Source organism: Neolamprologus multifasciatus, chromosome 22, assembly GCF_963576455.1.
Source record: "Neolamprologus multifasciatus chromosome 22, fNeoMul1.2, whole genome shotgun sequence".
Taxonomy (NCBI): domain Eukaryota; kingdom Metazoa; phylum Chordata; class Actinopteri; order Cichliformes; family Cichlidae; genus Neolamprologus; species Neolamprologus multifasciatus.
Genome location: NC_140459.1, coordinates 33631958 through 33647271, shown reverse-complemented (window position 1 = coordinate 33647271; position 15314 = coordinate 33631958). Strand labels below are relative to the sequence as shown.

The window sequence follows — 15314 nt, the reverse complement described above, 5'->3', positions numbered from 1 at the left end:
TTTTAAATGGGAAAACCTAGACGTGTATCCAGCTTTTGGAACCTTTGCTGAAACTTTTCTCAAAACACAAACCAGTTTCACAAAACAAAGGACTGTTTTGGAACATTGAATCCAAACATCCAGTATAACCAGTGATCCGTGTCTCCACACTGATCACAGGTGGCTCATTCCCACTATCCCGTTTCATCCAAACGTAGTAAGATGAGTTTTTTAAAAATGTTATTATAATCAAACTTTTCCACGTTACACCGGCCACACATGCTCCCTGTTACATTCTCGTTCATATGTCCATTTTCTGTCTTTGCCAATGTATTTTAATTCAGGTGTTAACAGACATGTTTTATTAAAGAAACACGTGATATATTTAACTTCATATGGTTTAGACTGAAAAAGAATTATAATGAAATTTAGTCCAATTTTTAAATGCATTTTATTTTGTCACTTTGTTACCTTTAAGCAAAATATATGTTTTATTTTACACACACACAAAAAAAAACATATGTATATTTTGCTTAATGGTAACAAAGGTAACATTTTAATTGGTTAATTGGGCAGCCCGAGCACAAATGTAGGTGACTCGCCTCATACAGCTGCCAGCTGGTTGGGACTTACACCAAGTCGCCTGCAGTGCAGTCTTCAGATCTCCACCCCTGCCTCAGGTGACCTCGCTGGGGCTAACATCTGGTAAATGGGCTGATACAGCACCTTTCTACTTTCCCAGAGAACTCAAACATACAACATGCCTCAACATTCACATTCATTCGTACGAGCACTTGTTTTTTTCTATGCTTAAGTGCTTCCTGTCTAACATTCACACTCTGATATTTGCAGCCAGGGATGACGTGCACGATCAGTAGCAGGTCAACGTCCACCTCCACACGGGACACCTGTGTGAAAATGAGTAATTATCTGTGTCCAGGCTGTGGGTCAGTCTTTAAAGGCAGACATTATGTTGTTACTAAAAACGCCGCACTTATCAAGGCCATGAACACAGGAAACTGACTGGGTTTCCCATCAGTATCATCTCAGGCCGACTGGTTTTTCATACTTGGTACTCTTTTGATTCTGCAGTTTGGGAAACTCTGAAAGGTTTTAGGACCCAGGGGATCAAAGTGAGGGCAGCAGGTGCTTTCTTCTGTCCTGGTTGGTTTTAGATGAAGGCTCTAGTTTAAGCTTGATTCTGAGATATGAGCTCTGAATCACACGTATTTGGAGTTGGAGGTTTCCTGCTGGGGACACTGAGGTGTGATCAGCTGATTGCTGGCAGGCTGTGCCATTACAAGCACCGTGTGGGTCTTTGGTGTGTGCAGATAAGGCCTTTTACTCTAATAACACCTTGTTTTGCAAACTCTTAATAATAAAATCATATAAAGATTTGAGCTCTTTATTCGTCCCTGGATGAGTTTTTAACTGGAAGATAAACACCTCAGTGCTACAGATTATCTCAAATGAGTCAACAGTGAGAAAGGCCGGGTGTGGCAGATCAGAAGAAGTTGATTTATTGACCCTGACCAGGCCTACAGGAACTCTCTCTATTCTCTCTTTCTAATGACTTCTTCAAAAACAGGCTCCTCCCATCTCGTCTCACCGAGGCCAACATTTGTCTTTAAGGCGAGAAGAGGAAGACGCCGACCCCGCAGGCCTGTTCGACCTCCATTGTGGTTCCAGTGCAGAAGCTCAGAGACACACAGACTTTGTAACAACTTAATAGCAACAATGAAGATTGGGGCTGGCGGTGCCGAACCCTTCAGGAGATCCTTCATGGTCATAAAAATAAATAAAACTAATGATAATAAATCTCCAGACTTTTGCATCGTGGCTCGTTTTTGGGTTTCACTCTGAGAGATGAAGTAAGGCCGATGAGAAATGTTCTCATGTTGCAGGCATGTGTGTTTGCGGGCAGCTACGCCATCATCGCACGCCTCGATCCGTCCCCAGACACCAGCTGTGATTGGCTGAGAGGCCAGAGCACTTGCCCCCTGTCTGACTGAATAAAGGCTAGCATTCACGAGCTGCGTGTTCACACCCACCACCAAGACACTCACAAAATACCAGCAGCACAAGTGCACAGACACTCCCGCCGGTTTCCACCTGATCACTATTTCCTCATCCGCCCATTTTTCTCTCAGCGGAGACGGTGACTCTCCACAGGAAGTTCAGTTTGCTTACTGAGCAAGTCTAGTCATGAGTGGGACATCGTGATGCCTCAAATAAACACTGACTGCTGAGGCTCTTCCAAAAAAGCCTTTAACTGTAAAAGCTGCCTCTGTAAAGCCTCCATTTATGATGCCTGTGACACAGGCGAGCTCAGGAGTCTGCACGCCGACGTAACCTCGAGCCGACGTATCCGCTGTCTATCCAAAAACAGACTGCAGTGGTTAACAGGACAAGTCATTAGGCCTTCTTATTGTTTTAGACAGGAATGATGTCCAAGCAGCTTCATCCTTTTCCCAGTTTTCCATATGGAAGTGTGACAACAGAAGTAACTGAACAGAACTCGGCCTTCAGTCTGTTTCAGCAAAGGGGGATGTGGTTGTGCAAAGGCAGAGAAACAACGAGAGAATTCAATTCAATTCAATTCAATTTTATTTATATAGCGCCAAATCACAACAAATGTCGCCTCAAGGCGCTTAAACAGTGACCACTGAAGGAGAAAAGTGGCTGAAGGAGGCCTGGAGGCCACTGTGGTGTTTTGCTGCTGTGTGAACTGAACTGACACAAAAGTTGCTTCTCAGGAACTGGACGAGTTTCCTTCTTTCTTTCTGTTCACAGTGACAAACACACGAGAAAAAAGTCTTCTCTGTTTCCCTCAAAACTTGAGGACTGATTGGCTGAAGCCTGTTGCTAAGTGTTCTGTGATTGGTTGGAGTCCTTGTTCATGCGTGGGGCATGCACACAGAGCGTGTGGGCGTCTTCGGGAGGAATTTTGTTTTTCTCGTGGCTCCTGGGCGGGACGGGGGACTTTCTGCTTACTGCTGCTCGATGTGCTTTCAGTTTTGATACTTTAGTGGGTTTTTGCCAAACTTACTTTTAAATGGAAGCAAATAAATGATGAAAATGTTGCAGGTTGTTCCCTTTCAGGGAACTCTGACTGTCAAAAGGTCACATGGGTTTAGTCAGCGGAGTCTTTGATATGGTGCAAGTGCAGGTTTGTAACTGTAAGTCACATGGTTAACCATGTAGTCCTACAGTACTGTATTCTGCTTCATATCCGTGACCAGTTTAGAGTCACCGGTTAAACTGGCATTCATGCTTTTGGGTGGTGGGAGGAAGTCAGGGTCCCCAAAGGAAGACAACACAGAGGGCCCAGCAGTGATAACAGTGAACAAGGTCATCGCCATTACAACAGCTGCTGTATTTATGCATGTTCTAAGGAAACAGTGAGAAAGAAGAAAAGCTGGAAACTGAACCAATGACAGTTGTCCTTGTTGAGCGTTTTGGTCATTGGTTGTAGCGTTTGCAGCGTTTCACTCACTGTGGAACAGAAATGTGCACAGACACTCTTCACCTTCACATCCACCTTAATCAGCCGTCTGCCTGCTGCGTGCACGCTCGCGCTGACAAACAACAAGCAGGGCATGAATCAGCAGATATTTTGAAAATGCAGATGAAGCCGCACAGACATGAACTCTTGTGTTTTTGGGGAGCGTGAGGAAGATATGAACTCTGAGGCGGCTGCACATTCAGCAAACCGACCGCGGGATCGTAACCTTCCCGGTTTGTGTTCCAGGCAGACGCTCTTCAGCTCCGATCAGCACGTTTCATGTGTGCGAGAACAGATTTGATCATTTCTGTGCTGAGCAATGTTTTCCAGAATAAACAGACTTTGGTCTGCGAACCTTTGTTTGGACTTCAAGCACATTAAAAAAACTGAGAGCAGCTTGAAAAGGTTTACTGAAGGGCAGGAGAGAGGACATTAGCAGTGACCAAAGTAAGGTGAAGTGTGACTGAGCGCGTGCACACAGGTGTGGAGCAGGTAAGCCCTTTCATTGGCTGGAGAACCAGACAACAGATGGACGCCCCTGGAGTTATTATCAATGTTAATGTTTGGTCTCTGCGGTTTATTATCAGCCCTGCTGGTTGTTCAAGCCTCTATCACCCCAGTTCTTATTGATTTGCATTGGTTACCCATAAAGTATCGCATTGAATTCAAAATATTGTTGCTCACCTTTAAAATTATAAATAATTTAGCCCCTCGTTATCTTGCAGATCTTCTCCACATGTCCCTGGGCGAGCCCTCAGGTCTTCAGCCCAGTTACTCCTGGCTCAGCCTGGATCTGGACTTAAATCTGGGGGTGACCGTGCTTTTGAATCTGTGGAACAACCTTCCCGTCGCTATCCGTGCGTCAGACTCCGTTTTATCTTTTAAATCCCGTTTAAAAACTCATTTATTCAACAAAGCTTTTCCATCTAGTTTTATATTTGGTTCAATTTCTTATTTATGTACTTTATCTTTTAGCTATATCTGTTCTTAGTAACTTTGTTCTTATATTCCCTTTTATTGTTGTATAATTAGTGCCCTTAACCTGATGACATATCTGCTACTTTGTTAATAGTCTTTTATTTATTGTCTTATTTTCCTGTTTTTATTGTAAAGTCTTTGGTGAACCGCTGCTCTTTAAAATGTGCTGTACAAATAAAGTTGTGTTGTTCAGTCTCGTCCACTCTGTGTGTCTTACATGGAGATGTTTGCCTTGTGAGGAGTCCACCACAGTTTACGTTAAAATTAAAAAAGTGAGGCAAATATTAGGATTAATTCATGAATCTAATGAATTATTGTTGAGCAGCTGCATACGATAGATGTGGCTGAACTCTTTATTCTAGAGTATATTACAGTGATGGAGGAAGGCTGCGTATCGACTCCACATTAAATCAAAGTTCAGGCTAAACGAGGTTGACAATAAGGAAATGACTCGCTGACGTTTGAAGGTTGTTAAAGTGTGACAGCAGTTAGAGTTCAGTCCATTCAGCACAGAGATGATAACAGACAAACACATTAGAGCAAATGGAGATGAGCGATGTTACTGTTTCACTGTGTGGTTCGAAGCACTTTGGAAGGTCACACCGCACCATAGTTACACACTCGAGGTCGTCCAGCTACCGCGTTCCCGTCCTTCAGGCAGATCTATATGTAAACACTCAGAGAACGTCATGTTCCACACGTTCCACACAAAGCCGGCCCCGCCCACCGTCACATCATGTACTCTATTAATGCAGCTGCTTTTTTACAGGTCACATGATTGTGGTTGTGTTATGTAATGACTGTTCGCGCTCTAGACAAAAGGGGAGTGAGATGCAGCTCGTTGTTTTCCTGCATGTGCACAAAGCCTGAAAGACTTCATCAGCTCGTTTAACTGGTAACGGAGCGAGTTCAGTGTGATGGCAGACACAGATAAACATGTTTCTGAGGTCGTGTTTATCACCAGCCGTCCAACGGTTCTGTGTGAGCATTTCTGCAAATATCCTGAAGTAAACACATGTCTGATAGCCTTATTTTTAGAAAAGTCTATTCAAACTATGCAGCACCGTTAAAGGAACCTTCTGATACGCTCAAAGGAGGCGGACTGTTAGCGAGCGCTCAGTAAATACTGCTCTGGGCTGATTCTGTTAGCAGTGGTCTCATGACTGAAAGAGCCATAAAACCCACAGAGCGCCTTTTAGGATCAAAGCTACAATAATATTTAATATTCAGGCAAAAACATTTCTATTCTACTCTGCTTTGTAACAAAGTTACAAACTTTGTAACAAAGTTACAAACTTTGTAACAAAGTTTGTAACAGCGCAGAAACAATACTGTAACAGCTGCTCCAAATAATATGTGTGTGTGCGCGCGCGTGTGTCCACCAGCCCTGATCCCTGCATGTACCTGTTCATTCAAAGCAGCTCACAGAGGTTGGCTGTTTAATCAACACTGAAAAATCAGGAAATGACATCATGAAACATGTTCGAGTAAAAACACATTCGTCTGTGCTGGAATAAAGAGAGCTGGGTTCAGATTGAGTCCTGATCAGTCTGCTTCATTCTACTTTTCCTGGAGTCTCTTTCAAGCTCTCCAGATGGAAACTGTTTCAACACAGGTCACATTTCAGCTGACCCGGGAAATGGATTGTTGCTCCAGGCTGCCACCTAGTGGAGAGGACTGCGTTGTGTACATGATATAAACGCTGGTTTAAGAATGACCCCCTAATCCAGGGGTGGGGCTCTCCAGGCCTCGAGGGCCGGTGTGCTGGATCTAACACAGCTGATCTAAAGAATCAGAATCAGAGAGACTTTATTTATTTATTTATCCCCAAAGGGGCAATTAAGGTAGAACGGAGCAGAGGTTAAAGATGAGGGCATGAACAGGCCAAGAATGAGAACCTGGAGGGTTCTGGAGGTGGTGACCACAGTATTCACAGAGGCCATGGTTTTCAGGCCCTGCCAGGCTGAGCGGAGGTCCCTTGTGGTGAATCTTTTCCAACAGTGTTTTTATCCAGTTTAGCAGTTTTTACGGGCCTCGACCTCCCTGTTGACCTCCTTTTTATCCAGTGCAGAGCCGGAAAAGAAAATCCTCTTTTTTTTAAATTAAGGATTTGCTTGAGCTTCTTGGTGATCCAGGGTTTGTTGTTGGGGTAGATGGAGACTGTTTTTGAGGGGATAATGATAACTTGATGCCCCGCCCCCCAAAATAAATGAAAAGACCAGAGGAAAAGTGGTCAGGGATGCTGCCAAGAGACCTACAGTAACAATGAAGGAGCTGCAGGTTCTGGTCGGTACTGGCTGTGCACTACACGTGACAGCAGTCGCTGGACGACGGGGTCGGGTTGGAAGACAGAAACCTTTTGTCCAAGTCCAGCTAAAAAACCAAAACGGTGCGCTGTGATGAGACCGGGGTTGAATGTTTTTGACACAAATCCAAAATGTTCATCAAACAAGGCAAAAACACCCTCGACCATGGTGACTTTACACATACAAGTTACTCTTGACCCTGAAAAAGCTTACCAGAAATTTCTCAGCAAGCATATATCAAAGTCTAATTAACGCATGTACAGATCACATTAAACCAACAGGGGCGTGTCCACAAAGAGTCCCGAGAGACAGATCGGCTGAAAGCGCTGCCCAGAGCGTCGTCGCAGAAGAAGAAGAAGAAGAAGAAAGCTGAATGACGTTGACACTTTGAAGCAAATTGTTTCAACCTTTATTAAACATAGCTTGCAAGAGATAAATATTACAAAGTTATTTCCTCCAAAATTAGCTTATTTTTTTTCAATCAATGCATAATTGTCAATCAACTGGCAGTATTCAAACAGCATTATTTTCTTGACGTTTTTTTTTGAAGACCGTTAAATATCAAGTATGTGCAAAAGGTCAGGATTGATGCAAGTAAAACAAAAATTAGTCTGATTAGTCTCTGGTCCGTTTTATCATTCGTTCCTACTTCCCAGATATTTAAAATTGTCAACACTATGCAAAAAAGAAACAATGATTTTGCAGTTAAATCATTCCCTGCATTAGCAACAACAATTAATAGAAGATAAAGCCAAACAGTACAGTATCATACGTGTTGTATGCTGGTGTCGGCAGAAAAAGTGGTCACTGATTCAGGGCGAAGAAGCTAAACAAACAAAAAGTTTCAACAGTTGGAAGAATCTGCGTCTTAGTGGTTCGTGAATATCCGCTTCCTGCCTGCGTGTAACAAACCGCTGAGCAGTAATCGTGGTTTCGCCAACGTGACGGCGTTCTGACAGCGAGGGCTAGGTCCACCGAGTCGGACCAATCAGAGTGTTTCCATCAACAAGTAATTTGAAGGTATCTAAAGTTTAATGCATCAAAGTATTGAGACCATTCTGAGCTGAACCAGTGAGCACTTTCCTGCAAACGCTAACTAGTTCAAAATAACAGCAAATGCAACCAGCGAGGCCGCTTCAAGAAGCAGAACGGGCGAAAGAAAAAGAATCCCAAACATTTTGCACATTTGTTACACAATAATACACAGTGATCACAAAACGAAATGACAAGCTTCACAATATTCATGGCTTTTTGTTTGCTTTTCTACACAATGTACAACCATTTAATTTCTTTTTTCAGTAACGGAGGAAAAAATGCATATGTACAATAAGTCATTATTACTTAAACCCTAGCAAATATTGTGTCATTTATTTCATAGTCAATATTTTTTTTTTAACTGCGACAGAAAACAAACAAATCCTTAGAATAAAGAATGACTTGAAAATCTAAAAAGTGATGTTGAAAAGAACAAAGTTCAAATACAAAGATGTATAAATGCATCTGCAAAAAGAGAGACGGGAGCTTATTTTGTCATTTAGACTTCGGCTTTGCAGCTGAAGCAGATCGGACCAGGAGCCGGAGCAAAAATAGATTTCGGGTTTCATTTCGCTACATCCAATTTCAAACGTCGTCTCCCATCCAGCTCAGTCTTTGTACACATAGTGCCAGCTCACAGCAGGATCTTGGATCGCTCTCTGTGGACTGTTTGTCACTGGATCATTCTGTAGTAGTGACAGGCAGGTCTGGATTACTTGGACACAACCAGAACGCACAACAAACAAACAAACAAAAAAAAAACACGCACAAACACTAGACGATGCAGGGCTTATTGGAGCCACACGGAGCTTCATCAGCCGACTCAGTACCGATACTTGCTCAGGATTCGTTCAGTAACACTGTAATAAAAGTTGACTGTATCGTACAGCCTTTGTGAGTCAGCAGGGTCGCTGCAGCGCGACTGTAACAGCTCCCACCTTCATATTTAAGCAAATTTGAGAAACGTACAAGTATCAGCCACAATCTGTGGATTTGAACACTGAAGCTTCTATCCCCGTTCAATAACAACATAACACACTTTGATTGTTAGTCGGCTATAAGATGCACGTGTGAGAAAACAGCTGAATTAGTGAGAGAGGAAACTAAAAGCTCTAAAACTGGGAATAAGAGGAAACACTGACTTTTCCAGGGTCATCATGTGAACTTTCTCTGCTGTAGTCTGACCATTCAAAGTGCTTTCACATGCTAAACTCATGTTTTTGGATAGTTTTGCTTCCCACTGTGTTCGACGTGCATGACATGGTTTGAACCTCTGTCATGATTCGGTGCTGCTCTCTTTATGGACCAAAAACTGTCCCGCGTGCAGCTTACAGCTGATTTTCTTGGCTGGGGGGCTCGTTAACCAGGAGACCACTGTGACCGACCTGCACAGATTAGCCGATGAAGTGCTGAAGCTCTTTAGAGAGAAGCTGTATTTTTGGTCTGCCACCATCACTTCTCTTGCTCGTACGTTCACACGTGCCTTTTACTTGAACACAGCGGTGCTTTAAGCTAAATGTCGATGTCAAGTTGCAATATGTGAATCACTTTTAAAAAGCAGCCGTTCATGTGCATCAGCAAACACTTTTCAATGAGCCGAGTGCAGTTATGCAGCTGCTCAGTCAGAAACAACTGTAACCTGTGACATTCAAACACCGCACACAAACCGAGGTAAACGTTTCTGTGAGGAACATCAGCTGGTACCCGAGAGCTGAAGAAATCCAACATGGCGGCCGGAGGTCGTGTCAGGTCACGCGGAGTCCTTTGCTACAGGTCAGCCATGTTTCACTACGCGTTAATCCAAGGTCTCGATCAATAATCTGAATCTGCCGGGATGCTGTCGCAGACCATCATCAGTAATCTGCGTCAGACTTCACATCTCAGATTAAGTAGCAACAGCTGCTAGTTTGAGACGACTCTCGGTCGTCCTGTAAGGACGGACGGCGTGCTGTGAAGAATACTGCACATCAACTGAACACTGCTTGAAATACTCGAGTCCCCAACAACACCAAAGATTGACCTGAACACGTTCTTCTTGCTTAGATTATGAGGCTTCGACTGCAGTCTGAATGATGCATTTGTCATAACCTGCTGTCTGCACAACGCCGTTACAGTTATGAAGATTCATGTTCCCTCCCAAACCTTCAACACCATCATACAGTTATCTCCAGAGGTTTTTGGACCATGAATTTATGCCTTTCACACAACGACAGTCGACTTTAAACCAAACCAAGATGTGACAAAACCAGACTTTCTGATTTCATTGACAGAAGTGTTGCATTGACTGTTGACTGAAGGGTCAAAAGTAACTGGACAGCTGACAGACGAGCAGATTTCGTGGTCAGACTCCCTCATTACTCCCTGACACAGGAGAAAACAGATGATGGTGAATGTTGAACTTGTACTTAGCTGATCATGGGAACTCTCAGCATGAGCATGAAGGTGGTTACGCTCCATCACCCAGGACAGATGAGATACTTACAAAGAAAATCTAAAAGAGCAGGTGGAGGCAGCGTACGTCTGTATGCCTGAAAACTGAACTTATTGGTGACGTGACAGAAGCATCAGGATGAATTCTGCAGGATCTCTCTGCTCAGATTTAGCCAAATGCTCCAAAACTGACTGGATGACACCTCAGTGCACATGGACAATGTCCCAAACATACTGCATGGACAACCCTGGAGCTTTTCTGAGACAAAGAAATGGGACATTGATCCCAACCCAACAGAGCATTGAGGCAAATCTGAAGGCAAACACACACAAAAAGCAGATGAAGGCAGCTGGAGGAAATGGAGTAACGGCCTGGCAGAGTATCGTGATGTCCGTGGGTTGGAGACTTCAGGCAGTCTTCGACAGCACAGGGTTTCAGTGAAGTATTAAAAATAATCCTGACATTTAAAATTACAGCAGTCTGTCCAAATACTTTTGAGCCTCTGAAAGATGTAAAAAAGATTCAGCAGGTGATGCAATATTTTTGTTTAAAACAAAGTCTGCATTTCAACAACACCTTGATTTGAAATCCACTGTGATGGTCGACTAAGGCAAGACAAGCTGTCTGTAGGTGTCCAACCAGAATCTAACACTGCTGTTACGACAGCTGTTGTTACGTCTCAAACTAACTGATGAAGCAGCTGTCCAGCCTGTGTAAAGACCGACTGGGTTTGGGCAGGTTTAGAGGTTTTGTCCGGAGCAAAACCATCGACGTCATCGTGGAAATACTTCAAATGGTTTGTGAAAACACACACTTACATGATCAATACATAAAAGTGGATTAACACCATCAGATGCTTGGTTCTGTTCATATGACAGCACCGCAGTTTTCTACCTGTCTCCAAAACTATGTTGGAAGAAATCACATTTCCTGACACTTTGGAAACTGCACATCACTGCTGCAGCGTTGAGAGCTGCTTATGTAAAAGCCCAGTGACAGTCATGTCACCAACTCTCACCATTTCTTATCCAGAGCACAGATGGGCTGTAGTGTTTGAGGTGACGCCTGAAACAGGTGAAGAGTCTGTTCTTATTAACACTGAACGATTGGTTCTTCTCACTATCTTCACTATCGTGTGTAACATGCCAAAAGTTCTCCATCTGAGCGACGAGTGCTGTCACTTTAACAACAATAGATCGTTTTACACAAACACAAATAAAGGGGCAGCTGTAGCTCGGAGGTCGAGCAGGAGGCCAACTACTAACCAGAGTCGGTGGTTCAAACATCCTTGGGCAGGATACTGAGCCCGAGCTGTGCCCGATGCATCCATCACAGTACGAATGTTAGATAGAAAACATTTGAGCAAAAAGAGGGTGGATGAGGTTACGTTGTATAAAGCGCACAGAGTGCTCAGGTGCAGTAGCAAAGGGCTGCGTAAGAACCGCTCCATTACTAACAGCACACTTGCTGCAGTGAGAACGAGGTGCAGGCCTGACACTGGGCTCTGTAACGGCTATGTGTCAGGATATGAGTGGAGTAACTCCATCTTTTAGATACATGTACAAACTGGGCACCAGTGAAATGAAAGCTGGGCCTGAGGTCCAACATTTGCAGAGAGTAAATTAGGATTTATTTATCAACAAGTTGAGTGTCTCTTTCAGCTTTTCTCCAAACTTTATTCAGTGTGTTCGATAACTTCTTCGTGCATGTTTCAAAGGTCAACGAGTAACAGCTGGAGCCTGACTGGAGGTGACACACCAGCAGAGCAGGTGGCAGCACCTGTAGCTCAGGTGGCCGAGCAGCTCACCTACTAATCAGAAGGTTGGTGGTTTGATCCTATTCTGCTCCAGTCTGCATGCCAAATATCTGCACCCCAACCAATCACAGCAGATGGCCCCGCCCCTCCCTGAGCCTGGTTCTGCTGGAGGTTTCTTCCTGTTAAAAGGGAGTTTTTCCTTCCCACTGTCACCAAAGTGCTGCTCATAGGGGGTCATATGATTGTTGGGTTTTTCTCTGTATCTATGAAGCGCCTTGAGGAGACTTTTGTTGTGATTTGGTGCTATATAAATAAAATTGAATTGAATTGAATCCCTGGGCGAGATACTGACCCCAGGTTGCTCTCCGATGCGTCCATCGGAGTGTGAATGTGTGTGAATGTTAGTCAGACAGCACTAAACACTAATCAACGAGTTGTGTGAAGAGCTTCGAGTGCTCAGAGCAGAAAAGCTACCAGTCCATTTAGCACTGGGTCATGCTAACATGCTAACATGCTAACTGAGCTATTTCAACAAAGAGACGTTCCAAACAAACCTGCTTTCATCGACTTCCTCCTGTTCACGTTGTCAACAACAGAACAAGTAGAGACAAATAACACCATCCAGACCAACGTTAGCTCTGCTGTGATGTCAGCACGCTCAGGGATAGAAGCAACATGTGGTCGTCCTGTCGTGGCTTCAGGTAACAGCTTTGTCAAGAAGCCCACAGAGTTTAGCTTTCGTCATCACAGCTGACCAATAAGAGTGGAACTGGAATTTTGGAAGGCGGGCTTTAAAGCGACGGAAACTCAAACGGAGCATTTGTAGAAGTGCAGGATCATAAAGTGTTTTTGAACATTAAAAGCATGTAAACATCTTTTGGGGAGCCTGTAAATAAAACAAAACGAGAAACACAAAACACACACCTCACGGACTCTGGTTCGCCGTCAGCCAGCATCCAGACCGCAGCCACTCTTAACTCTTCTCCACACAAACATCTAATTTGAAATATGCACAGTGCTCCTCTGTAGAGGAAACGTGTGCAGAGCATTCACACGATGATTGAGCCGTGCCTCTCCTTAAAAGATAAAATCCACATCCTTTTTCTCTGAAGCTAGCTATCTATACATAATCCATACAGACATTTTAATAGTTTCTGTTTTACGTTGATTATTATCGTCTCCGGCAGCCGTACCTCTCAGGTACGCAACCGTTTTATTAGGAGACGCCGCATAAAGTTTAAACGAACAAACGAAAAGGGATGAGGTAGGGATGGGAATAGTAGTTAGGGTTCGGGAATGGGTGTTGCACAACATTTAGAAAATAATCTAAAAACCAAAATATAAAAAGAAGAAGAACCCAGATTTGTAGTTACAGAGTCTGTGGTTTGGACGCACAAAATGCGCTTCCACCTTTAGCTTTGAGGTCTTTTCGCTCAAAGAACACGCGACGCCACGAGGAACAGCGGGGTCAAAGGGTTCAGTCTGTGCATACTGAACAGCCGAAGGGTTGGGGTGGGGAGTATGGTGGTGGTTTAGTAGGTCACTGGCAAATAGTGAAATGGGATGGGACCAACAGAGCATCAGCAGGCGAATACTTGGCAGGTACGCAGACGACACGCTCGGCCCGTCGCTTCCTTCTCGCTGGAGTTTCGACTGACTGCTGGTCTCCTGACGAGGCAGGTGGTAAACTGCTGTGACTGTCCATCGTGATCAGTACAACTTAAGCATCATCCAGCATAAAAAAGTGTTACTGTTTCAATCTGAAATGAAGAACCTGATAAGAAGCTTTTCGTGAACGACGGTGGAAGCGAAGGTTATCCGAACACTGATCACACGGGTTTTCTTTTGCTTCCAGTTCATCAACTCCGTCGGTGGCAGAATCTCCGGCGCTGTCCTGAAACTTAACGTTAGCATATCAGAATTTTGGCTGAGTGTCGCTGTGAAGCAGGCCCTTTCAGGGAGATTGTACAGGTGTGGCTGCTCTGCCGCTCCCTCCTTCCCTCCCTCCACGTTCTCCATTTTTAAAATGGGTTCTTCATCCTCTTTTCAAGAGCATGCAGAGCCTCAAACCGTCTGTTTTTGTACCCGTCGGGATTTCAGTTTCGTCCGAGTCGAGACTATTTTACAAAGCTTGTAAGTTGCATAGCAACCAGAACGCATCATCTTGATCTTCTGTTACTAGCAACGATCGCAGCTAAGCTTTAGGACAAATTATAAAGAAAAAAAATGCTATATGACAACGACAGGCCGTCACTACCCAGAGTCAAAGATAAACAGCAGAAAACAAACGATCAAAAGGAGAAAGCATAATGAGTAATAGTAACAGAAGCAAATATGGTAGTTGTAGGAATAATAATGCTACCACCAGTTATAATAAGGGGAATTATAATTCTTAAAAAGACTGAAGAAGAAGGATTTTACTATATTAAGAGTCAAATGCACTGGTCGTTTAGAGTCCTCGTCCAACTCGGTGGGGTTTTTATGGGTCAGTTTAAGGTAGGCACATGGACAGGCACTGCATGCGATGAGAGGTGAAGAGGAGAGGGGGTCGACTGATTTAGGAGTGCTTCGGTATGGTTTAGGTATGAAGATGAAGGTGGCTTCGAGGGGCAAGAGCTGGACAGGGCTCATTTCTGTCCAGTGATCGACTGCGATATGGATCGAGGCGGGATCATGTCCAACAGGTACTCCCTCTGCCGGTCTGCTAAGCTGGAGCTCTTATGGGCTCCGACAGCCGCTGGGTTCAGATAGGCGATGTTTAACCCTGTGGAGCAGAAGGACAACGTTCAGAGAGGATGAAGACTTTGTAGAGTTTAAGGCTCAAACATGTGAGTGACCTTTTGTTTTGTTGCTGTTGACATGAACTAACCTGACGCGCCGAAATTTCTTTTATTTTATACGTTTACTAGAATTTTTTTAAAGTAAAGAAACAGCAATAAAACTAAATGGACACAGAGGTGGACTCAGCGAAACATCTGCGTCCTCACGTTTGTTTGCATGATTGACCCCAGATAACCGTCACACCTGCCTCACTCTCACTCACATCCACGTAAACAACACTGCACTCAGAGCTGTTCCCAGGCTTACTCCTCTCCAGTATCAGTCGACCCCACCCCTCCAACCCCAACACCCAATCATATGCTTTCTATAAAGCCACAGTGTAACTCCTCCTGACCTTCTGACTTGCTGATAGCCACGTCTCTGCTTAAGCTAATGTTAAAGACCTTGGTGGATGCTGATTTGAATGGCTGGTTGTCGCCTCCACTCGACACCCCTGCAAAGTTGAGCTGTCGTGTTTACAGACAGAAAGACAAAACAACGTCC

At 44.1% G+C, this 15314-nt stretch overlaps 1 protein-coding gene across 4 annotated transcripts in view; it reads right to left on the bottom strand.

The window, feature by feature from the left end:
- Positions 1–228: 228 nt before the first annotated feature.
- gatad2b (GATA zinc finger domain containing 2B) overlaps positions 229–15314 on the bottom strand; it is a 53681-nt gene continuing 38595 nt past the window's right edge. For 3 of the 4 annotated variants that reach the window (XM_085147798.1, XM_085147796.1, XM_085147797.1), the window contains exon 11: positions 229–14754. In XM_085147798.1, the coding sequence (XP_085003924.1) occupies positions 14618–14754 (137 nt within the window). In that variant the 3' untranslated portion in view covers positions 229–14617. The remainder of the gene's footprint in view (positions 14755–15314) is intronic. The other variant, XR_014871820.1, reaches the window with a different exon arrangement.